The 26,868-nt window shown below is 39.2% G+C and overlaps 1 protein-coding gene across 2 annotated transcripts in view; it reads right to left on the bottom strand.

The window, feature by feature from the left end:
* Positions 1–4,989: 4,989 nt before the first annotated feature.
* wdr20a (WD repeat domain 20a) overlaps positions 4,990–26,868 on the bottom strand; it is a 58,992-nt gene continuing 37,113 nt past the window's right edge. Inside the window, exons 2-4 of one of the 2 annotated variants that reach the window (XM_070879387.1) lie at positions 24,960–25,142; positions 14,753–16,039; positions 4,990–6,372 (exon numbers count right to left, since the gene is read on the bottom strand). In XM_070879387.1, coding sequence (XP_070735488.1) covers positions 6,319–6,372; positions 14,753–16,039; positions 24,960–25,142 — 1,524 coding nt within the window. In that variant the 3' untranslated portion in view covers positions 4,990–6,318. The remainder of the gene's footprint in view (positions 6,373–14,752; positions 16,040–24,959; positions 25,143–26,868) is intronic. The other variant, XM_070879388.1, reaches the window with a different exon arrangement.

The following is a 26,868-nucleotide window of genomic DNA, read 5'->3' as shown; positions in this document are numbered from 1 at the left end:
TTCGTAGATAGGCGATACCAAACAGCAGGAGGTCTGGTATCCCTCTTCAAGCATCTGATCCATGTTAATACTTAGTATTGATAATTGACTGTTACTGATCTCTTAACACAGCAATGCCTACAAGAAGAACTTGTATTTATATAGCCCATTTAACATAGTGAAACGTTGCAAGGTAGCTTCACAGGAATATTATAATAGAAAATGACACCAAGTCGCAAAAGGAGAAATTAGGGCTGGTGACCGAAAGCGGCAGGTCGAAGAGGTATGTTTTAAGGAGCGTCTTGAAGGAGGAAAGGGAGGTAGCGAGGCGGAGAGGTTTAGGCAGGGAATCCCAGAGGGCCTAGGAAACAGAAGGCACGGCCACCAATGGTTGAGCGATTATAATCAGGGATGTTCAAGAATTAGAGGAACGCAGACATCTTGGGTGGGGGGGTCGGCGCCCTGTGAGGCTGGAGGAGATTAGAGATAGGGAGGGATTTGAAAACGAGGAGAATTTTGAAATTGAGGTGTTGCTTAACCAGGACCCAATGTAGGTCAGCGAGCACAGAGATGATGGGTGAGCGGGACTTGGTGCGAGTTAGGACACGGGCAGCTGAGTTTTGGATCTCCTCTAGTTTACGTTGGGTAGAATGTGGGAGGCCAGCCAGGAGTGCATTGGAATAGTCAAGTCTAGATGTAACAAAGGCATGAATGATGGCTTCAGTAGTGGATGAGCTGAGACAACAATGGAGACGGGCAATGTTACGGAGGTGAAAATAGGCGGTCTTAGTTATGCTGTGAATATGTGGTTGAAAGCTCATTTCAGAGTCAAGTATGACACCGAGATTGTGAACAGTCTGGTTCAGCCTTAAACAGAAGTTTGGATGAGGGATAGAGTCAGTGGCTAGGGAACAGAGTCTGTAGCAGAGACCGAAAACAATGGCTTTGGTCATCACAAAATTCAATTGGAAAAAATTTCTGCTTATGTTGGACAAGCAGTCTGACAATTTAAAGACAGTGGAGGGGTCGAGAGAAGTGGTAGTGAGGTAGAGCTAGGTGTCTTCAGCATACATGTGTAAACTGACACTGTGTTTTCGGATGTCGCCGCCAAGGGGCAACATGAAGATGAGAAGTACGAGGGAGCCAAGGACAGATAACAATGGAACCAGGCGAGTGCAGTCTCACCCAGCTGGACGACGGTGGAGAGACGTTGGAGAAGGATAGAGTGGTCAACCGTGTCAAAGGCTGCAGACAAGAAGGACGAGGGGGAAGATACTTTGTCACAATCACAAGGATGTCATTTGTGACTTATGAGAGCCATTTCGGTACTGCGGCAGTCGTAGAATCCGAATTGGAGGAATTCAAACACAGAATTGTGATAAAATGGGCACAGATTTGGGAGGCGACAACACATTCAAGGACTTGGGAGAGGAAAGGGAGATTGGAGATGGGGCAGTAGTTTGCAAGGGTGGAGGGGTCAAGGATTGGGCTTGAGAGGGGCAATGACGGCAGATTTGAGGGAGAGGGGGACAGTACCGGAGGAGAGAGAACAGTTAACACTGTTAGCTAACATGGGAGCCAGAAAAGGAAGTTGTGTGGTCAGCAGTTTGGTGGGAATAGGGTCAAGGGAGCAGGAAGTGGGTCTCATGGACAGGATGAGCTCCAAAAGGTCAGATTGGAGAGAAACTGGAGAAAGATGCGAGGTCCGGGCTAAAGGAAGTTTGGCCCGGTGAGCTAGGGGAAAGGAAAGGAAGAGGCAGAGGCGGCCGAACAGATGGTTTCAATCTTAGAGACAAAGAAATCCATGAGCTCCTCACACTTATTATCGGAGTTGAGGGTGGAGACTGGGGAGAGGGGTTTAAAAAGACGGTTTGCAGTGGAGAATAGAAGCCGGGATTTATCTTTACATTCCAGAATGATTCTGGAATAGTGAGCAATTTTGGCAGACGAGAGCAGGACCCGATAATGCTTTATGTGGTCCAACAGATCTGGCGGTGAATGGCTAAATCAGTTGTCCGCCATATCCGTTCCAGTCTGTGTCCTTTGGACTTAAGGGAGCAAAGATCAGGCCTGTACCAGGAGGAACAGCCAGGGTGAGAGAGAGTAATTGTTTTAACAGGGACTAGGGCATCAAAAGTGGTGGTGAGGGTGTGATTGAGCAGATTGGTAGCTGCAGAAATGCCACGATGAATGGATGGCCAAAGGCTGGACAATTGGGAGTTCATAAGTGCAGTTGTAAGAGTCAGGAGAGTTTTTTTCCAGGGACGGCCACAGGAGGTAGTGTTAGGGCGGAGGGAGGTGGTGGTGGAAGGGGATGTGGGTGGAGAGCAATATGAGGAAGTGGTCAGAGATTGCCTTATTTGTAAGTGACACGGTGGGAGTAGTGAGGCTACTAGCGATGGCAAAGTTGAGGGGATGGCCGTGAATATGGGTTGGGGAGTTTACATGGAGGGAGATTAAGGGAGGATAGGAGGCTAGGTGAACTCAGAAGAGAGCGCATGATGAATTGAGATGGAGATTGAAATCACTGAGGATGAGAAGTCATTCGGTGCAGAGGCAGAGGGAGGAAAGTAGTGCAGAAATATCGAGAATAGCATTTTTATGGTACTTGGATGGGCGATAGAGAATGAGAATTTTAAAATGAGAGGCGAGGGGTGGAATAAGGCGAGATGCTCAGAGGAGGAGAAAGTGCCAGAGTAGGTGTCAGACTAAGGTGTGATTTGCTGATGAGAGTAACACCGTATACAACAACTAATGACTTCAGCCATCTTTCCTATCCTTTAATGCAACTAAGCTTTATTACTCAGTGGTCTGATACAATTACCATTATCCCAAATAGTTACTTAATCAGACTGTATCTGACACCTTGCTGCCAGCAATGGCCAACCTTTTCCTTACATATAGAGTGCTCATCTAGGGCACCCTCCCTACATGTCATATAAAACAGTTCAAGTTCAGAGGCTTGGATAGCTGCTTGGAAAACTGCTTGCAGGGCAGTAGATCAAAATACAAACTAAAGAATAATGCAATTGTGGCCCACCCTGTGAACTAGCCAAGTCAAGGGTGAGGAGAAAGAGAAACTATCATAGACTCTCTGCGATAACATGCTGAAAATCTGGCATCAGTGCAGACAGAGATCAGTTTATCTGCCAGCACAGCAGCTTACTGAGTAAAACTAGTGGCCTTCAATACAAGATAGTCACTGAGAAATCAAATAGGGAATTCAGAAGGAACTTCTTTACCCAGAGAGTGGTGAGAATGTGGAACTTGCTAACACGGAGTGGTTGAAGTGAATAGTATAGATTCATTTAAGGGAAGACTAGATAAGCATACGATGGAGAGAGTTATGCTGAGAGTTAGATGAGGAAAGACAGGAGGTGGCTCGAGTGGAGCATAAATGCTGGCAATGGACTGGTTGGGCCGAATGGCCTGTTTCTGTACTGTATATCCTATATAATTTTCAAAAAGAGCTATTTAAACATGGATTTCATGTGCTCTCTCCATTATGCACAGCTCCTAATATTCTGTTAACAGAGCATTAACTTATTAATATTTCAAGCTCTAGTCAGCCATTCTTATGAATGGCTTGGACCATAGGAAGAAATACGAGAAAGCACACAGGAGGGAAGATATATGAATGAAAAGACATACAAAAAGTGAGGGAACAGTGATTCATTACTCCATACTTACCTACAAAGCTTGAAAGCCCATATAATTATCTACAGTTTGATGAAGGGAGACACCTGCCACAGCAATTTGTAGGGCATCCATTTGTTGACATGACTCAAGTGCCAGACATAGCTGTCCAGGTTCCAGCAATCAATTGTGACACTGCTGCCTAGCCAAGTGTTAGCGTATACCAAAAAATGTTTTCTGCACTAGAGTCAGGAATACCATTGTAATTTCTTGGACTTGAGTACCAGCAATTTTATACCCACAATTATATTGACATTTTTCAATGCCATGGCTGGCTGTGAAGGCCTTCCTGTTGCTTCTATGTACTGAAGTGAGGGGCTCCATCAAAATTGGGGCAAGAGCTGGCCTAGAACGTAAAATTATAAAGCAAGTTTCCTTGATTGCGATTTTTCTTTCCTTTAGGATGCAAGTACTAGTTCCTATTTTGTATGGCAATTTTGAAGAACTTTCAAGGGATGAGAAAGATCAACAGTAAGTAATTACCAATATATGGGCATAAATAATTTATTAAGTAGTTAGAAAATTCAGAATTTTTCCCTGTTTATGAAAGCTATTGTAATTGAGTTAAACAAATGCAAGGTTAGTTGTCTTTCGCCCCAAGACCTCAAACAGATGAGGCTAACCTTGTGAAGCTCAAGAACCAAAAAAGAATTTGTCTGATGCAAGAGCCACACAATATAGCATACTAGTCTTTTTTTCACTTGACAAATTCAAGTATATAACAGATATATAACAGTCATTTCAAAATGCCTCCTGTAGTTTTAAATTAATTTTACAATTAAAAAAGGATAGGTTGAAAGTTTGAAACAAACATTGCAATAAAAAAAGTGTTATTTTGAAACTTTATTTGTGCCATTAAAATGCTTAAGTTTATCAGCAAAATAAGAGAAATAGTTTGTTCTGCAGGCCTAGTTTTGAAGGACTGGTTGTTGGAAGATGCCATACTCTTTACATAAAAGGTTTACTGCACAGGCACTGGCTGACAGCTAATCACATATGTTCACACCTTAGTAACACCTAGTAATTACTACAAGGAGGAATATGCATCTAGCACTGTGTTCTTATTTTACCATACTGGCCAATTAGTGCAGTAGTTTGTCAGTTTTCACTGAAGTGAAATTAGGACACTATAAATGGATCAGTCAAAAGCACCAATGCTAGAAACTTATGCTTTCAGTGACTTCATGATTTCCATATTCGGCAAAACACAGTACACAGGGATCTCATCAAAAAAGTCAATTCTCATCAGTGGAAACTTTACAATCACGTTAAATGACCTACCTAGTAAAAAAAACAATCAAGAAGTACGCAAGGTATCATTTATTCAAGCTTTGTCTGTACTTTTACATTCTTTCAAGAAATCAGCAGTCTGTACAGCAAATTTATAATGATGCAACATAACCCAACCTACAGTAATTCCTAGTTAGATTGCATGACAACTGCAAAATGTTTGGCACATCCTAAATTCTTTTACGTTGATGAGGGTCTGTTATGACCTAGCAATTCTAACTCTCAAAGAAATTGCACCAACCAATTCCCTCAATACAGCTGTTCCTAATTGGAATCTAGTAAGTCCCTGTGCTAGTTTGTGGACCTTGTTGATTCATCAACCACAGAAGTACAAAGCTCAGAAATTTAAAATATGCACTGGTTATGAGAACTCTACAGCTGAGATAACCTTAATTTTTTAATACAAAGATTTCCTCTTGTACCAAACAGTTAATTCAACAAAGGATTAATTACAGCCAAATTTATTTTTTACAATTGAAAATAAATGAACAGAAAAACTATATTCAAGATTTTATGTATATTTTCTGAATTAGAAACCACTTTAATTAATGAAGACAAAACTTCAACTAGTGTAAATGATCATTGCCCCATGACTTAAACAATATTTATACATATAGTACACAGTTGGTTCAATTTAAAACAATATTAAAATAAATGTTTAATAGATACAGAAGAATTTTCTTTTTGTCCACAACATACCTGTTTTGGGAGTTTTTGTATATCCCATTTTTAAGTCATTCTCTACTTGCATTAAACTATTAAGTGCAACTTTTTTTAATATAAATCTATGATTGCAACATCCACCTCCTGAATCACAAATTCAAGCCAGAAAGTAATGACTCAATTCCCGAGTGCATTCCAAGCTGCCTTCCAACCAGTTTCAGTTTAAAAACGAAAAAAAGCAAAACAAAAAATCAGTGCAAAGTACACAACAGTGAGATACTAATTCGCAGGACCATTTAATGTACTGCAAATAAGATAGTTTTTTCGTTTTAATTTTTTTTCACTATACATATGATTAAAGTACACCAACTCTGAAGAGACCAAAGAAAATTGAAACGTTAAGATTCATAAACTGTTTTTGGTTTTTTTACTGCTAACACCAAGGGAATAAGTTAGCAAGATCCTTGGAGTTAGCAGCTTTCCCATTTTACGGGAACAGATAAGCCCATGTCAACAGCTTACACTCGATATTGTTCCCCCAGTGTTAGCTCTACACAATTCACAGCAGAATCCTGAACAAAACACCACTATAATAAAACTTCTAAAGCTCTGCGGCTGAAGACCAGCTCCTGGCTCCAATGTCATTACTTCTTATCCTGTGGTGAAGGTTTGGTAGCGGTAGTGCGATGGCTATACTACAGTCCCACTCGGCGAATTGGCTTGGTTTTGGGATGACAATAAGCCCTGCAAATACAGCATTTCAAATTGTTATATCTTTGACATTTGTACTAAATATTAATTCATTTGTCATTTATGACCCATTAAGTGTTAAGTTTTTCTGGTGAGCCATCATAACAAGATATAGGTAAATTGGGAACCTTTTCAAAAGAAACAAAATCCTGATAAATGCATTAGTAGTTTTGCTTGGATTAGAAATGCAAATAAAAACGAAACTCATTCAACAGGTCCAACACAAACAGAAAACACCAAAACATTTATGTACAAATTATTAAACATCTATATTGCAGTTGGCTCGAGATGAAATTTGGCAATAACTTGTGTATAGAGCACTGACAACCAGATAATTGGAAAAGATTTTATGCTAGGATGAAAAATTATGAAATTAGGATAAATGTGATGCAGTTTGGAATGCTTGGCTTAGGCATACTACAAAAACAAATTCAAATGTTATATTTCCCAAGAAGTTCACAAATACAATTGGAGCTCCAAAATAAAGGATTTTTGAATGATATATTTCACAATATAAATCAAAGGTGTTAAGTGGCAATATTTACACCCTCTAGAGCCAAGTCAATAAATAAACTTGAAGAATGGGCATATAAATGGCAAATTAAATTCAACACAGAAATGTGAGCTATTACATTTAGGCAAGAAAAATAGGGAGGTCATATATTACTTGGAAAATACTAATCTAAGTAGGGTAGAAGAGTAAAGGGATCTATGAGTACAAGTACACAAATCACTGCACGTAGCAACACAGGTTAACAAGGCCATCAAAAAACAAACCAAGCACCTGTGTTTATTTCTAAAGGGACTGAATTGAAAAGTAGAAAAGTTATACTAAACTTGCATCGACTACACTTGGTAGTACTGCATACAACTCTGGTCGCCATGTTATAACAAGGATATAGAGGCACTGGAGATGGTGCAAAAAGATTTACAAGGATGATACCAGAAACGCGAGAAATACCTATCAGGAAAGGATGAACAGGCTGGGTTTCTTCTCTTGAAAAGACAAGGCTGAGTTTAATCTAATAGAGGTCTTTCAAATTATGAATGGTTTTGATAGATACAGAAAGTGTTTTCACTGTAGGGAAGAGCAAAACTTGAGGCCATCAATATAAGATAGTCACCAAGAAATTAAATAGGGAATTCAGAAAGAATTTCTTCATCCAGAGAGTGGCGAGAATGCAAAACTCGCTACCACAGGGAGCGGTTGAAACAAATAATTTGGATGCATTTAAGGGGAGGCTAGATAAGCACATGAGGGAGAAGGGAATAGAGGGTTAGGCTGATAGTTAAATGTGGATAGACGGGAGGCGGCTCGAGTTGAGCATAAATGCCAGCATGGATTGGTTGGGCCGAATAGCCTTATTCTGTGCTGTATATACTATGTAATTGTGCATTTCCTTTACAAACCTCTGATACAGCACTGCTACTGAAGCTTGCCCATATACAGCATCAGAGGGGAAAAAACACAACAGAACATTCATCTTTTGTTATAGCTTGCATCCCAATGCAAACTGCTAGTCACCAAAACATGATGGAGGATATAGTAAATCAGTGGTACACAGTAGGAAATGTGAATAAAGTTGCACCAATTTAAAATTTCTACTGTATCCCGGGCAATTAACACCTTATACTCATACATAGTAGTTGGTATAAACACATTCCCAAATATATGTAAAAATAAGTTACTAAAGAAAGTAATTTGTTGGTCCTGGACCTCCAGTTTGGCCATGAAGGAATGTAGAGGAATTCATGAAGGGATGAAGGGATGGGAAAAGAGGGGGATGGACAGGGATAACATCAGCCAAGGATGGAGGTACACAATTATAGGACTTATGGCCATTCTTAACCTGGATACATAACTATAAACCCATGCATCCACACTACCGCAAGAGTCTTAGTTTGTTTTCCTTGTGACAGCTAATGAGTTTCCCAAATTACCTAGACCTTTGAGCATAAACTTATAGAAATGCAAGTCTCTCATATATTCATCTCTATTTGCTAACCAACCTGAGTATTTAGTTACTCAGTCACCAAAGTAATGGTATTTATATTAAAGTTAATTTACACTGTGGTTTACAGATTTGTTCTGAATCTACAATACTATTAAACTAATATGAATTGCACAAATTTACTTAAATGTTATTGGAATTAGAAACTTATCACCTGATGCTAACAGGCGGGAGCATCTTCCATTAGGTTCTCTAGGATTCCCCCATAGAGGTGCTCAGATAAATAAGGGTTAAACACATCACGTGGTTAAAAACTATAAAAACGTGGGTAAAAACTTACTACTAGGGGGATCAAGGGGTATGGCGAGAAAGCAGGAATGGGGTACTGAAGTTGCATGTTCAGCCATGAACTCATTGAATGGTGGTGCAGGCTAGAAGGGCCGAATAGCCTACTCCTGCACCTATTTTCTATGTTTCTATGTTTCTATAGGACTAAACCTTGTAATAAGCAAGTGAATATTTCTGTGAAGTAACTAGAAAACAAAGCTCAAGTGTTTTCCAGGTATACCAATAATATGCATTGGTTGAAGGCATCATTTTGAGTATCAATGTTTCTTCAGTGATTGATTTTGCAGAAGGTTAAATTCCAAATTTATAACTCAAATTGCAGTTATAAGTTGTATGTTTTAGATTCTAATCCTAGCTGCGACATTTATATCAACATTTTCATATACCGTGAACTGCCAATCTTGGTTATCAAATCTATTCAGTGCCCGATCCATGAGCACCACTATGACTGGAGCAGTAATTCAGGAGTTTCCAGTGCTCAAGTCAGGCTGTTCCTTTTTATATCAAAACAAAAGAGCTGCTGCAGCTGCATCCACTCAACAGTACACAAGTATACAAAAAAACAATGGCAACATTTACATGCACTTATGTAACTCTTTCCCATGCAACTCAACTCATCTGGAATGCTGGTCGCTGTACTCAGAAGTTCAAATGGTGAACCATGAATATTAGAGTACACATTAACCCATGAGAAATGTGTGAATTTCCCATGGGCAGTTCCATTTACATTCTCGACTCTGCATTCCCAACAACCACTTGCAGCAAACCTGTCCTTAAAGTATGTAAAGGGAAAAAAAGTGTTGCATTTATGTAACGCCTTTCACGACCTCAGGACGTCCCAAAGCACTTTACAGCCAATTAAGTACTTAAAAAAAAAAGTATAGTCACTGTTGTAATGTAGGAAACACGGCAGCCAATTGGCACATAGCAAGCTCCCACAAACAGTAACGTGATAATGACCAGATAAGCTGTTTTAGTGATGTTGACTGAGGGATAAATATTGGCCTGGATACCAGGGATAACTCCCCTACTCTTCAAAATAGTGTCATGGGATCTTTTACATCCACCCGAGAGAGCAGATGGAGCCTCAGTTCAACATCTCATCCGAAAGACGGCACCTCCAATACTACACTGCAGTGTTAGCCTACAGTTTTTGTACTTAAGTCTCTGGAGTGAGACTTGAACCCATAACCTTTTACCTCAGAGGAGAGAGTGCTATCAACTGAGCTACGGTTGACACTTACAAGTGCAAGTGAAACTTTATTCACAGCACCTTCCAACAGTTGAACCATGATCAACGGCAGTGGACGACATTAAAGCTAGCCTAATCTCCAGCTTTCCCACGTGTTGAAGGATCAGCAGAACACTATCTTTAGAAACTGCACACATACATAAAGCTTCAAAATTACTAAATTTAAATACACTAAGGAATTGTTAATGTTTCAAAGCATTTTAAAATTGACAATAAATTCAGAATTCACAATCAAGAATACTTAGTGCAACAAAGCAATTAAAGGAGAAAGAAACTTGGGAAATTTCAATTAGTTACTCACCATTCACACTGCATTAACCACATTTTTTGCTCTGCACAATACCGATGGACATTTTCATCAAATGGTTGAATCAGAACAGTTTTTATAGTTTTTTTTTAATAATCTAGGTGAAATATGGTATTTTGGTAGTGACTTGAAATATTCAGCAAACCAACACTGCATAAAGTTCAGTGTTGTAATTTGAATCTCTCCATAGCAAAGCAGTATATACTGAGAGCAGAATGGCAGACTGCTGCAGAACAAAATTTTGGAAATGTAAATTTAAAAAAAAATCATCACATTGAGCTCTCCTTTAAGGTCTTTATTTCACATTTCTCAGATTGCAGGTGACAATCCAGATCCATTTTTCACTGTGTACAACTAAATTATTTATTTCCTGGACTACTAAGTAGAGCATTGCCCTAGGGAGAAAACCAAATACGAGATCACCGTAACATGAAATTTGCAAACAGCAGGGAGCCAAGATATGAAATAGCATGAAGCCTACTCGGCTACACAAATCAATTGGAGCTAAAACAATGTTAGGGGTCAGTTGCTGTGGGGGAGGGGGGAGAAAATAATTTGATTAAAAACCTCTATCGCTTTTCAAAATGATTTCATTGATGCATGATTGCTAGGCAAGATAGATTATTTTCACTTGAAAATTAAAATTATATACAGCTAGAAAATGGCTTTTGATTGTTCAGGTACTTTTTAATAATGGTCTAAAGATAGAATTAGGTTAGGTTTAAAGGAACACTGCCACTTTTATTTAAGGTGGCAAATCTATCTCTAATGATGCAGCAAAGAATTTATATGGTAAATCAATACACATAATTTAGCTGAAAAGTTCAGAACAGTATTAATTTATTTATCCCAATTACAATATTTGTCTTAATATTGAGGTGAATGATTAAGATCAAAGTTCCAATATTTCAGAGGTGATCAAGACCCATCTTAATTTCTTCCCAATGATGCTAGTGTGTTTTAATATGGACTAAAGCCCTCTTTTTCTGACTATCAAGCTTACGATATCCCAACTGCACACCTCACTAAAATGTTAACTATTAGTTACTGGACTATGCAGTATTTTACTTCCTTTAATTGCAATAGACATGACCCCAATTATACAGCCTCCAACACTTTAGTGCTGTATTCAAAATTAATTTGAACAATGATTTCATTCAGTTATTCATAGCCAGTTATGTAAACCACAACTTCCACGGTTTCCTACTGGAGAACATTTTTCTCCACTGCTTCAATACCAGGTAGTAACCTCTAGTGGGGCTGTAGTTTTGTCTGCAATTGCCGTTAATGCTCTTTGAGTGGCTTACTGAAAGCTTAGTTGAAAACAAACTACTTTTGACCCCAGCAGACAGCATACTTAAAAGGAATTAGGGGAAATCAGAAAGTAATTAAGAGGGCCCGTTCAAATGCTCGTGGATCACTATTTGAGACATTGGGTCATAATGTGACAGCAAATTAACGGTGAGACTAATGGCGCAAATGCCACTGCAACTTCAGGCGAGGGCAGAAGCGTGGTTAAACGCAGAAATCCAAAAGTTGCTGTCCGAGATGTGCCGCTCCACTATTAGCTCTGCGAATACGGCATCTAACTGACTGCCTCCCCATTGAAATGCATTGAATGGTGTGAAGCTGCTGTACCTGCACAGCAGATACGAACTAAAATCACCACAGAAAGTAAGTCTTGTCCATTTCAGTCTAAGTACCCTTTTAACAACGTGATAAATGTTAATTATTGCCAAACAACCTCTCTGGCACTGAAAATGAACTATTACAAGTGTGGAATCTTATTCCTTCATGTTTTAATTGTTGTTGGAGATACAAACTTTTCCTTTCTGTCTCTTAATCCAATCATTCTTTCCCTCTCTATTTCTTTTTCTGTACCTGTTTTGGCATTGAATTCACCCACTCTAAATTACACTTCCTTCACAATCCTTGTGCTGTTGATTTCACAGTCCATCAATCTGATTGGTTAAAGAGACACCGTTGATTGCTCGGTTCACTCAGGTCCCAGATGCCTGGTTTCCCCTCACTGCAACATATCAGCTAACACTTGCAGTGCAAAATATCATCTCGATTAAACAGGCAAGGGCAAGTCTAACTAATGGCAGATGCCATTCGTGCCCTGCTACAGCACATCACAGCCCATTAAAAATGACTCTTTCGGGTGAAAAACAAAAACTAGGATGGAGTGGCAATGGTATCAAATTCTTATTTGGTTAGCCTTGCAGGGAAATTGTTTATGGAATAAATGAGAGTACTGAATAATGAGAGTACAAGCACATTATCTTAAAAACTGCTTAACCACCACACAAGTCAATTTTGGAATCTGGAATGAGTTCATTAAATGCAAGTTGCACACTAACTTTGAAACTGAATTAAATATTTAAATATGTATACTTCAGATAATGACTTGCATATCCGCATACTTAATGTATGCGCCATCTATAAATAGAGTTTGTTAAACTGAGTGTCCTTCTTGATCCATAAAACAATTGAGAAATGTTAAGCCTAGAACAGCAGTACAGCCTGATTGTTTTGTGTTACAACAGATTATTGGTGCTACATTGCATAACAAAAACTATAAGAAACATTTGTAATATTTTCATAAATTCAGTTACAAATGTAGAACTTATCATAATGTCATAATCAAATACAATAGGAACAAGTTGATCACCTGGACATGTGTCAAAAACCTTAGTTTACATATAATATAAAATGGGTCATGACCTCAGGACAATGGTAAGTCAATAATCAATGCAATTATAAAATCAACAAGAGCAACAGGCAGAAGTTCCTCTTTTTAAAAAAACCCAAAGAATTTCAACCTGAAAGTCTTAATTTTTAACACCTCTGGTGAAACAATTGTTATTTAAAAAGAACAAAGCTGGCAATGTGTATTTAAAAATAAAACAAAATTACTCAATTACATCATCTATTAGTGTTTGACACTTGTTCACCCTCCACAAATTCATGGCATCAGAAAATGCTTGCCTGAAATATGCCCATCTCGGGGATTTCACAGCCATTGTAATAATGACTCAATTCTAAAAATTCTGAACACTCTGACCAAAGATCAAACAAGTTCATTGGGATAGCTGTTTTAAATAACTTGGGTTAAGATTTGGATTTAAAACACCTGTTCAAATTGTAGAAGGCTTCATAATTTGCTTTAAATTTATGCATTGTGCCATTTTGCTTATTGGTAAACAGACGTTAAATCATTGACAATTTAAGGCAAGATCATTAAAAGCACTAGACCATAAATCCATCTCAACATTTATTTCACAGATCGTTACTGTATTTACTCAAATTTGAGGATCTTTGATTGCAAGCATGCTTCCAACACAAAAAATTGAAACGGTGCAGTGTCATAATTCTATTTTCTTAGTTAAGGGAAAAATAAATGAAGTATTTACTTTAAAAGCGAGATAATTGTGCAAAAAGTAGATTCTTATCTCACTTCCATATTTACAGTAATAAAAGTTTCAAAACAAATAAAATTATGTACTTTAAAAAAACATGCATCAAAAAGACTACAATGTTAACTATTGAGCTTGTAATTTTTGATACAAAAGCTTTCGCTTTCATGTGAAGACTTATTGTAAACTGAATCTTGTTACCACAGTCAGAAAAACAAACAACAACATTTATATACAGTATACATCCATTTAATATACACTAGCAGTATTCACTGGTTCTTCTTGTCCAAACTGTGAATTAAAGAAATTGACATCTCACTGAATTCCACTGTAAAAATTGTGGACTGTTCTGGTACATACCAGATCATGAAAACATGCACAACTTTTTACAGAGATGTACAGTAGTTAATACAGGACATGATAAATATACCCATTGTTTAAGACAAATAAAGATATTATACACATTACTCCATTTAAAGAAGCACTTAACCTTCATTAGAAAAAATTATCTATCCTTTTATAAATGATGCTTTTCATATACAGAGATATACATCTCTATATACATAACCCCATTTGATTCTATATATTAGTGAAAGGATGGTGCACCCTGATCTACAAATCCCATTTGTGAGGGGGGGGGGGGGGGAAAGAATCAAATGGGATACAATAAATCTGACAGACCACACGAGTGTTAATCAAAGTAAAGGTGGCTCAATGTTTTTTGCAGATCATGCTGTCATAATCCCTCCACAATGTGGACCTAAAATAGCAGGCCTGGTGAAAGAGATCATACTTTCTCATTTTGTAATTTAAAAAAATATTAATTTACCACATCTCATGGTTTATTAGTAAGTGTCTCATCAGCGATTTTGACAGCAACATTTATTTAGCATTGCTTTAAGAGCAAGTCACTACAGAACAATTTTCTCTCAAGTGCAATTAATATCTCAATATTCGGACTTAATAGTGGCTGTGAAAAAGAAATCATAATTTTGGTCAAAAAGCAGCTGTTTTGAAAATAATTACTTTGCTCCAAAGAGGAATTGACTGAACTTAGATTTTTTTTTATAACTTAGGTCTAAGAGCTCAGACTTACCACTTTACCAGGCCTTGCCCATGTGCAAATAAATCCCTCTTGACAGGCAGTGACTATACAGTCTTCAAGAAATATTAACACAGTCAGTCTTTCATGTGCTATCTTTTTACAGATAAGAGGCTCTAACAAGGGCACATCATCCATTCTAGGGCAGAGAGAAGTTCCCAGAGTCTTAGCTGAGTCCATTTTAGTTTTGGTGACTAGGTTTAGTTTGTCGCTGCTTTTGCTGGAAATGTGGCCCATGCTGTGATTTCGTTTGTGATCCTTCTCATGGTGTCTTTCCTTGCGGTCGTGTAGTGATAAGGTTGCAAATTTACTGACTCCAGAAGCAATTGCACCATCCATGACGCTGCTTTTGTTATTGACATTTGTAACTGCTGAGTGCGGAAGGCTATTAGATCGAGGAAGAGGAGGAGGTAAGGAGTTGCTGGGTGTTGTTGCGATGCTGCTGTTGCCATTGCTTCCAGTGCTGGTTGCAACATTTCCGGCTGATGGACTTGTGGCATTCATCACGTTTGTGTGTGTCCGAGCACGTGAAAGAGGTTGATGAGGAAACAGGATATCTTCCGTCAGATCCCATAAACAGAGCTGTGTGTCTTGACCAACAGAGCCAAACCTATATGTGACACTTACAGGGCGACTGTCTGTAGAATTCCTTTTCGACAACCTAGATTGTGTACTATTTGCTCGATCTCTGCCGAAGTGTATTTGGTCTTGGAAGTCCTCATCACTCCCACTGAACTCCATAGGATCGTTTTCTTCTACACTAGTGGTATACGGGTCAAATGCAACAACACTGACCCATGACTTATGTCCATGTCCCCTGGCTATTACACGACAGTCAATAAAAGACCATACGGTCACCAGATCATCCTCTCCACCTATTACAATGTATTTTCCATCTGGACTCCAACACACACAAAGTAGTCCTCCAAAGTAACTTTTCATTGTACCATGCAACTCCACTGAATCAAAGTTAAACACACGAAGAAATCCATCTTGACTTACACAAGCAAGGTACTTCCCATCAGGAGAGAACGCAAATTCATTCAGGGCCCCCTCTCCAACTGTCCATTTGAGTAAAGGGTTTCTTGTAGATTTGCTTTTGCAGGTGTGAACCGCATAATTGTCTCCTTGTTTCAGTGGCTGATAATGTGGTGCTGTGGTACCACAGGAGTGTTCCACATTATACAAGTACATATTGCCACTGGAATGAGAAACTAAGAAGAGGCTTTCTGAGCCAGGCACCCATTTTACACAGGTTACTCGTGACTTGTCTATTAACCTCTGTTGAGGAAAAAAAGGCAAACCAATTAATACCTTTGCTGTGATATATCTTCTAAACTGTAATGAAGCATAAAACAGTTAAAATTAAAACAAGATACATTCAATTTCCTATACAAATGACCTTTTAAAATACTATTAAAATCTTATATTAGCCTACTACAATACATTGTTATATACTCTGGTAACTAAAACAATCAATGAGCCACTTACTATTGAATGTTGGATAAAAAGGACCAGAATGAGCAAATCTAAATATATATTTATCAATATCATACTAGCTGGGTTAGTCACTTTGATCTTTACTACAGCAAACCACACACTTAGACGGCCACTGGGTTATGTTTTGCGAGTGAGTAGGTCACGGAAGCAAGATGGGTATCGTAGCTTCAGATAATGGGTGTCCCCAGGTCTTGTTTGGTAAATTTAACAATCCAACTTGGGAATAGTGAGATAGCAAAAAGTATCTAACTCAATGTGTAACCAACAGTCTTCCATCTTATAATGGTGAAGTGTTTTTTTTGAAAAAAAGAGATCCTGAAAGCAAGATTGAACATTTAAAATAATTCCAGAAAATCATAGTGGAGCAGATATTGCTGCTCTGGAAACTGAAAACAATTCAACTAATTATGCTAAGACACATATTGATCCAGCTGGCCAGCACCAGAAATTCCTTCACTTTAACTCTAAGGGGAAGGCAATAATCAAATATGAATCAAGTATATAGATATGTAGTACCAGTAAAAAGGCACATTTTATTTCAAGTCAAAATCTGTCACCTTTCAACAGGGAATATACTTTGAAAACCTGGCTTACTGGATTGGCCAATTTAGTCAAGCAGCTCCTAATGACAAGGGTACAGCACATAACCAATCTGTGAGCTAAAGGGTTATGCAACAATTCAATATAGCCTATCCAACATTGGGAAACAAGGTTTTAAAAAGAGCTTTGGTAGCAGTATCCCAAAGTGTGTCATCCATGACAGAAGAAGAAAATCTCTGGGAACTTCAAAGCTTCAAATGAAGTGCAGCGAGACAAAAAACCTCAACCCTATACTTGGTATAAAAACTTCTCCAAAATATTTGGAACTTGTGCTATGGCTCATTTTCATATTTCTTGTCTTGATGCAGAACAAACTTCCACTATAAAATCCATCAGATGTCTGGTTTAAAAAAAAGCACAAGAAACCCATGTGATAAATGTGCTGGACTTACTCTTCCACAAGTCAGAACTGAGGTTATGAAGCTCTGCAATAATATCCAGTATACAATTAGCACAGCTACACAGAAAAGTATAGGACCAGAAACGGTAATGCAGTCCATCTACTAGCCCCAACACCTCACAATAACCCACTCCTACCAATATCTACCAAAATCTCCCTTAATATTTCTCACACTATCTGCCTCCTTGAGCAATCCATTCTACTTGTTCACTAGCACCTGCATAAAGTAGTTTAATGTAAACCAACTATGCACCCTTCCTCTGCTAAATGTAAACCCTTGTGCCCTGGTTCCAGAGTTTGTGGCAATCTCAAACATATTAGGGACCAATTTATCTATTCCCTTAAGAATCTTGAATACCTGAATAGTATCTCCCCCGCAACTTTCTCTTCCACAGAATAAACAATTCCAGACTCTTCAACCTCTCATAGCTTGGATGCTTTAAGCTAGATGTCAGTTTGGTTGCCCTTTTCTGTACAGCCTCTACTGTTTGTAGTACGGTGTCCAGAACTGTACAAAGTACTCCAGGTGTGCGCAACCAGTGCCTTGTTCAGACTTGTGGGATTTGTGCTCCATCCTTTTGAAAAGTTCAGGTAGTATTCTTACTGCTACCACACTCTATGCTGTTGGTTTCAATGAGCGATACACCAATACCCCATCTCCTGCGCAGTCTCCTGAGGCCAAGAGGCATTTAGTTTATATTCCCGCTCTTTATTTTCCTTCTAATCTTGTTGCAATTATCCACATTAAATGTCATTTCCCACTCATCAGCTCACCTTCAAACCTATGCAGAGATTTTAGTTTGCTTGTTCCCTATCGTTTGCATCTACGCCCCCCCGCACCCCCAAAATTGGTGTCATATACAAACTTAGTTAGTAGCTTTGCTTCAAATCATTTCTATACACTACAGCAGCGGCCTTGTGGAACCCTGCTTAGTGACCTCTTGCCATAATGACGTTGCTTCAGTCACAACAGCCTTTGCTTTTCTGGTTCAGCTAATTTTCCATCCACTTCAGGTCTTCTTTCCTTGTGAACTCACTTGTGTAGCACTATTTCAAAAGCTGTGCAATCACATCCACAGAATTCCTACTGTCAACAATATCCATCATTCCCTCAAAACTTCATTACATTTATTAGGCCAAACCTTTACCATACATTTTGTAAGTGTTTTACTAACCCCTTTTTCAGGATAATGCTCCTTTTTGGAGTTATGTTAGCTACTTTCCAATCCTAAAGCGTTACTCGAGCTTCTAATGACTCCTAAAGATAGTTGCAGTGATGCAACCATTTTCACTGGCCACTTTATCACCATAGGCAGTCCCTCGGAATCGAGGAAGACTTGCTTCCACTCTTAAAATGAGTCCTTAGCTGGCTGAACATTCACTTTAAGCACCCTTATGAAGTCCATCCAGACTTATGACACATCTTCCTTTAGCTTCTACAGCCCCTGTGACCATCTTATCTGAAATTTCTATTTATTTTATTGCCTCTGCCCCATCCCTAACCTGGGATAACTTCTGATATGGTGAGACTGCCCAAAGTCTCCTTTGTGAACACAGAAGAGTTAATTTAGTAGTCAGGGGACAAGTGGCAGAATGAATGGCGAGCTGGCTACAAAACAGAAGAGAATGTAGCAATTAAAAGGTAGTTACTCATATTGGCAAATGGTGGGAAGTGGTGTTAAAAAAAAACATAGAAACATAGAAAATAGGTGCAGGAGTAGGCCATTCGGCCCTTCTAGCCTGCACCGCCATTCAATGAGTTCATGGCTGAACATGCAACTTCAGTCCCCCATTCCTGCTTTCTCGCCATACCCCTTGATCCCCCTAGTAGTAAGGACTACATCTAACTCCTTTTTGAATATATTTAGTGAATTGGCCTCAACAACTTTCTGTAGTAGAGAATTCCACAGGTTCACCACTCTCTGGGTGAAGAATTTTCTCTTCATCTCGGTCCTAAATGGCTTACCCCTTATCCTTAGACTGTGACCCCTGGTTCTGGACTTCCCCAACATTAACAAGAACAGAAGAACATAAGAATTAGGAACAGGAGTAGGCCATCCAGCCCCTCGAGCCTGCTCCGCCACCCAACAAGATCACGGCTGATCTGGACGTGGACTCAGCTCCACTTACCCGCCTGCTCCCCATTATCCTTAATTCCCTTATTGGTTAAAAATCTATATCTGTGATTTGAATATATTCAATGAGCTAGCCTCAACTGTTTCCTTGGGCAGAGAATTCCACAGATTCACAACCCTCTGGGAGAAGAAATTCCTTCTCAACTCCGTTTTAAATTGGCTCCCCATATTTTGAGGCTGTGCCCCCTAGTTCTAGTCTCCCCGACCAGTGGAAACAACCTCTCTGCCTCTATCCTGTCTATCCCCTTCATTATTTTAAATGTTTCTATAAGATCACCCCTCATCCTTCTGAACTCCACCGAGTAAAGACCCAGTCTACTCAATCTATCATTATAAGGTAACCCCCTCATCTCCGGAATCAGCCTAGTGAATCGTCTCTGTACCCCTTCCAAAGCTAGTATATCCTTCCTTAAGTAAGGTGACCAAAACTGCACGCAGTACTCCAGGTGCGGCCTCACCAATACCCTGTACAGTTGCAACAGGACCTCCCTGCTTTTGTACTCCATCCCTCTCGCAATGAAGGCCAACATTCCATTCGCCTTCCTGATTACCTGCTGCACCTGCAAACTAACTTTTTGGGATTCATGCACAAGGACCCCAGGTCCCTCATGTTGTAATTTCTCCCCATTCAAATAATATTCCCTTTTGCTGTTTTTTTCCCCCAAGGTGGATGAACTCACATTTTCCGACATTGTATTCCATCTGCCAAACCTTAGCCCATTCGCTTAATCTATCTAAATCTCTTTGCAGCCTCTCTGTGTCCTCTACACAACCCGCTTTCCCACTAATCTTTATGTCATCTCCAAATTTTGTTACACTACACTCTGTCCCCTCTTCCAGGTCATCTATGTATATTGTAAATAGTTGTGGTCCCAGCACCGATCCCTGTGGCACACCACTAACCACTGATTTCCAATCCGAAAAGGACCCATTTATCCCGACTCTCTGCTTTCTGTTAGCCAGCCAATTCTCTATCCATGCTAATACATTTCCTCTGACTCCGCGTCCCTTTATCTTCTGCAGTAACCTTTTGTGTGGCACCTTATCGAATGCCTTTTGGAAATCTAAATACACCACATCCATCGGTACACCTCTATCCACCATGCTCGTTATATCCTTAAAGAATTCCAGTAAATTAGTTAAACATGATTTCCCCTTCATGAATCCATGTTGCGTCTGCTTGATTGCACTATTCCTATCTAGATGTCCCGCTATTTCTTCCTTAATGATAGCTTCAAGCATTTTCCCCACTACAGATGTTAAACTAACCGGCCTATAGTTACCTGCCTTTTGTCTGCCCCCGTTTTTAAACAGAGGCGTTACATTAGCTGCTTTCCAATCCGATGGCACCTCCCCAGAGTCCAGAGAATTTTGGTAGATTATAACGAATGTTCTACAAGGATCACTGCTGGGGCCACTGTTGTTCACCAGTTACATAAACGATTTGGACTCAGGAATCAGAAATACAAATTCAAAATTTGCGGATGACACCAAATTGGGGGGGGGGGGGGGGGGTGGTGGGGGGTGTGGTGGGGGGTGTAGTTAAGACAGAGGAGGACTGTGACAAAGTACAGGATGCCTTGCAGAATAGGCATGCAATTGGTAAATGAACTTCAATATAGATAAGTGCGAGGTAGTACATTTTGGGAAGAATAAGGAGGCCACATAGTTCTCGGAAAACAAGTGTCAAAATGAGGTAAAGGAACAGAGGGATATAGGGGTACAGATACACAGATCACTAAAAAGTAGTGGCTCAGGTTAATAAGGCCATTAAAGAAAAACAAAGCAGTGGGGTTCATTTCTAGAGGGATAGAATTGAAAAGGTGAGAGGTTATGTTAAACTTGTATAGCACCTTGGTTAGACCACACTTGAAGTACTGTGAACAGTTCTGATCTCCATATTATAAAAGAATATGGAGGCACTGGAAAAAGTGCTAAATAGATTTACTAGAATGAAACCAGAACAAAGCGGTTATACCTATTAGGTAAGATTGAACAAGCTGGGGCTCTTTCCTCGAGAAAAGAGAAGACTGAGGGATGACCTGAAGATTAGGAAAGGGTTTTATAAGGCAGATGTAGAGAAGATGTTTCCTCTTCAGGCAAGACCAGAACTTGGGGCCATAAATATAGGATAGTCACTAATAAATCCAATAGGCAATTCAGGAAAAACTTCTTTACCCAGAGAGTGGTTAGAATGTGGAACTTGCTACCACAAGGCATAATTGGGGTGAATAGCAGAGAAAGATATGTTGATGGGGTTAGATGAAGAGGGGTGGGAGGAAGCTCTTGTGTAGAACATAAACACCAGCATGGACCTGTTGGGCCAAATGGAATGTTTCTATGCTGTAAATACTTTAATACATTTGCTATCCCTTCGTCACTTGATTTTGTGTAACCGTTGAAATGATTCAATGGTGTCACTATTTCCTTTCTTACCTGCTTGCTACAAAAATATTTATAGAAATGCTTGGCATTTCGTTTAATATTCCTGTAGCCTAACCCTATTTTTTATTTTAGCTTTTCTGACCAGTTTCTATATCTCCTTTATCTTGTTTTTATATTCATCTCACTTCACTGCACTACCCACACTTTAGGAACAACCTGTTTTTGTCCTTATTCCCTACATTCTGTTGTGCAGAACGGTCCTTTTCCTCTGTTCACCTTCCTCCCTTCTGGTATGTCTCTGTTCTTTCTCTACTCAGGTGTATAGTGTTGCTAAACACAGTCTACTTTTACTTCAATGCTTTATCCCCCAATTATAATATGGTACCATTCTGGCAAATACAAAAGTTTGGTCAGACCTCATACTGCATTCTGTTTTGGGGACAGAACCTCAGGAATGATATGTTGGCCATGGCAGGGGTACAGTGCTGATTCACCAGAATGATACCAAATTATAATTGGACACGTTAGTCATCACTTTTCAGCAAGAAATACATTTAAGAAAAGCTCACAAAATCATCATCCAACTAAACCACAATTGACTTAGAGGAAATATTGGTGAGAAGAAAGGTTTTCTTTACTTTTTAAACTATCTGCAACAATGAGATCCTGCTGACATAAGAAGGAGAATAGAGGCACTGTATATATGATAGAGATGATGTTGACCTCTCAAGCCTACACCAAATATACAGTACTGTTAAAAGTATGGTGTCTTGTGACTTCTGCCTTTGAATGGCACTCGAATTTAATTTGGATAAATAAACTATCACCAATCTGACAGGAAATCAAATGTTTTCAACAAACGTAACAGGAATTAACAGACTATAAAAACAGATTGCAAGAACTTCTACATGTATATACAAAGGAAGAGTAGCAGCAAATGTAAAGGTGGATTCCTTAGAGGCCGAGACAGGAGAAATTATATTGGGGAATAAGGAAATGACAGAGACATTAAACAAATATTTTGTATCTGTCTTCACAGTAGAAGACACAAAAAACAGTAGAAATAGTGGGGAGCCAAGGGTTGAATGAGAGTGAGGAAGTTAAAGTAATTAATTTTAGCAAAGAAAAAGTACAGGAGAAATTAATGGGAATAAAAGATGACAATTCCCCTGGACCAGATGGCCTACATCCTAGGATTCTAAAAGAGGTGGCTGCAGAGATAGTGGATGCATTTGCTGCGATCCTCCAAAATTCCCTAGATTTTGGAATGGTCCCAGTAGATTGGAAGGTAGCAAATGTAACACCGCGATTCAATAAAGGAGGGAAAGAGAAAACAAGGAGGGAACTACAGGCCAGTTAGCCTGAAATGAGTTGTTGGGAAAATGCTGGAATCCATTATTATGGAAATGGTAACAGGGCACTTAGAAAATCATAATATGATTAGGCAGAGTCAATATGATTTTATGAAAGAGAAATCGTGTTTGACAAATCTTGAGTTTTTTGAGAATGTAACTAGCAGGGTAGATAAAGGGGATCGAGTGGAAGTAGTATTTTCCGACTTTCAAAAAGCATTTGATAACGTGCCACATGTTTGGTTGTTATACACGATAAAGGCTCATGGAGTTGGGGGTAATAGATTAGCATTGATAGAGGATTGGTTAAAGGACAGAAAACAGAATAGGAATAAACTTTCAGGTTGGCAGGCTGTTACTAGTAGAGTGCCGCAAGGATCAGTGCTGGGGCCTCAGCTATTTACAATCTATATTAATGACTTAGATGATGGGACAAAGTCTAATGCATCCAAGTTTGCCAACGATACAAAGCTGGGTGGGAAAGTAAGCTGTGAGGAAGACACAAAGAGTCTGAAAAGGGATATAGACAGGTTAAGGTGAGTCGGCAAGAAGGTGGCAGATGGAGTATAATGTGGGGAGATGTGAGATATTCACTTTGGGAGGAAGAATAGAGAAACAGTATTTTTTCTTTTTTTTTAAAATGGTGGGAGGTGGAATAGAAAAACCATATATTTTTTTTTAAATGGTGAGAAATGGATTCCTTACAAAACGAAGCATAGAAAGTTAACGTGCACTTACAGTAAATAATCAGGAAGGCAAAGGGGTTGGAGTACAAGAATAAAAAAAGTCTTGCTGCAATTGTACAGGACTTTGGTGGACCACACCTGGAGTACTGTGTATAGTTTTGGTTTCCGCACCCAAGGAAGGATATACTCGCCTGAGAGGGGTTGCAACAAAGGTTCACTAGATTGATTCCTGGAATGAAGGGGCTGTCCTGAGGAGAGATTGAGTATAATGGGCCTATACTCTCTGGAGTTTAGAAGAACAATGGGTAATCTTAAGTGAAACAGACAAGATCCAGAGATGGCTTGACAGGGTAGATGCTGAGAGACCGTTTCCCCTGGCTGGAGAGTTCAGAACTAGGGGGCATATTCTCAGGATAAGGGGTCAGCCATTCAGGACTGAGATGAGGAGAAATCTCTTCACTCAGAGGGTAGTTAATCTTTGTAATTCTCAAGCTCAGAGGGCTGTGGATGCTCAGTCATTGAGTATATTCAAGGCTGAGACGGATAGATTTTTGGACTCTAAGGGAATCAAGGGATATGGGGATCAGGTAGGAAAGTGGAGTTGAGGGTGAGGATCAGCCACGATCTTATTGAATGGCGGAACAGGTTCGAGGGGCCGTAGGCCTACTCCTGCTCCTATTTCTCATGTAATCTCTTATTAACTGCATAATTTCAGTAACCGATAATTACACTCACATTTTCTTCTGTGCTAATGAACGTCTATCATTCTGTAAGTTACTTATACTGATGTGCCTTTATACTGATATTACTCGACATTAAATTTCAGGTGCCATTCTTTAGCTTTTGAGTGCTATCTCAAGGAAACCAGGTTAAATTAAACAGAGACAATAATGGGAAAAGCAAAATTATTATTGCAGATATCTGTATGCAAGATGGGGTGGGAGAGTCATATTGTCATCACAATGTCAGAACATTTTGAAAGGGACTTTGAGAACCAAATTTACTCCTGCAGTACGTGGTTGTTTCTGAAGGAGGGAGAATGATCAGTTTATGACTGCCAAAGGTAACATGAATAATTTTTTTTAAAGTGAAAATGTACTGCCGCACAATGACAAGATTCAGTCCTCATCATGTGATACTTACTTCTTCATTAAATAACTTGCTAGTTTCTTTCTTTACAGGGTCTATAAGTTGAACTTGTCCTGCAGAGAAGCCCACAAGAAGGGAGACACTTTCTGCTGTAGCTGTCAGATGATTGAAGTCATGGCAGGTGGGCTGTGTTCCCTTGTATATCCGCTTGTCTATAGGTTTACTTAAATCTGCAGCCTAAGGAAAAAAAGGAATATTTATCATGTTTTTATTTTTGTCCACTCGGGTGCAAACAGATTTTAATTTATAAACCTTCCTAATTTGCAACAGGTTTCAAAGACATTTTGACTGCTTCCAATTACACCTGTAGAAATAAAGTTGTCATCTTTACAAACTACTTCAACTATAGACAACATTAAAATTATCTAACTCATACATGTTCTTAAGTAACAATTTTTGAATCAGAATTGAAATGTAGTAACTAGTAACAATCACAATAGTTTTTATTTTGGGGGGGGTGGGCAGGGTGGAAGGGGGGGGGTTGAAAAAAAAGTTTAAGTTTTATGTGCCCTTACTATTCTCTCTTTCCCTTAAAAACACACAAAAAATTGGAACCAAACCAATTTTGCCTTGTACTACAAATAAACAATATAAAGTGGCTTACATTTTCAAGCTAGCTTCTTCATTTAAACAAGGCACAGGAATGAACAGAAACTTGATTGCTTTCATTGGATGAAAAGAATTTAGCCAAATAATCAGAAACATTTACATAGTACCTAAAATACTGAAGTTTGTCTCAAGTATCCATGCCCTATGGAAAGGTCCAGAAATACGCAACACAGACTAAATTTTTTTTATAAAGAAGTCTAACAAATTGAAATTCTGCAAGAAATGTAGTTAAATTCTGTTAACGTAATATTGCCTCGATGTTGTTCAAGATCAAGACTCATACTGAAAGATAGTGGCCCGGAATTTGTGGTTGTTCGTCATCATTCCAGCTGTGAACTGGACAGCAACTTCTGACATCCACACACGTGCAGTTAAACGTGGAAATCCAGAAGTTGTCATCAGTCATTCCTTGTTCCTCCACAGGTTGCGCTGTTGAACTCCCCACAGCCAGTAATCAATTGAAATCACAAATGGTGAGAACTTTCCCTTTTATGCTGTAATCGGTGTTTAAAAACCCACAAAAACGTGAAGCCTTGTTCAATGAGGTATAACTGGGTTTTTAAATGGTGTACACAGAGTCATAACTACTTCTGAACAACCGTTCCGACAGTGAAAACCTTTTTATATTTGTGGAATGTCAATTTTTCCATGATGAGAAAAATTCCATGGTTAATAATGTAATAATTTTTTTTTAAGTTTATGATATTTCAGCTTCTACCTTAATCACATATGAATGTCCCCATCTTTATTTCACTCTCTAAAATGATTAGAGTGAAGTAAAATAAGTGCATATTACTTCCTGGTTTGCTGTATGAGAATTCTCCAATGTGATTGGCTGCCTAGCCAGCTTGATGACATCCGCTGGCGATCTCCTAGACTTGGCACCAGAACCAAATTAACATCGGGAGAGGTGAGAGCCACACTAGAGACTGCTGGGTCTTTGTGGGCAATTTTCTTCGAAGTCAGTGGCAAGCGCCATCATTTCGCCGCTGACCGCAAAATCCGGGCAAATATATTGCATGGATGTGGCGGTGGTAATGACAGAAAAACACTCTGTGTTCGCCGTCATTCGTCCTCAAAGTGACAGCAACTTATGCAGACAGCACATGCGCAGATAAACACAGAAATCCAAAAGTTGCTGTCAGTCATTCCCTGCTCCACCATAGGTTGTGCTGTGGAATTCCCCAGAGCTGGCAATCAATTCAAATCACAGGTCTTGATGAAATCTCCCCCTATTTTGCTGGAATATCACTGTTAAACCCACTCCACGAAAAGATTAATCCTTGTTGAGTTT

The sequence above is a fragment of the Pristiophorus japonicus genome, chromosome 4, assembly GCF_044704955.1.
Source record: "Pristiophorus japonicus isolate sPriJap1 chromosome 4, sPriJap1.hap1, whole genome shotgun sequence".
Lineage (NCBI taxonomy): Eukaryota > Metazoa > Chordata > Chondrichthyes > Pristiophoridae > Pristiophorus > Pristiophorus japonicus.
Note: the sequence above shows the minus strand (reverse complement) of the source record. Positions and strands in the feature narration are given on the sequence as shown.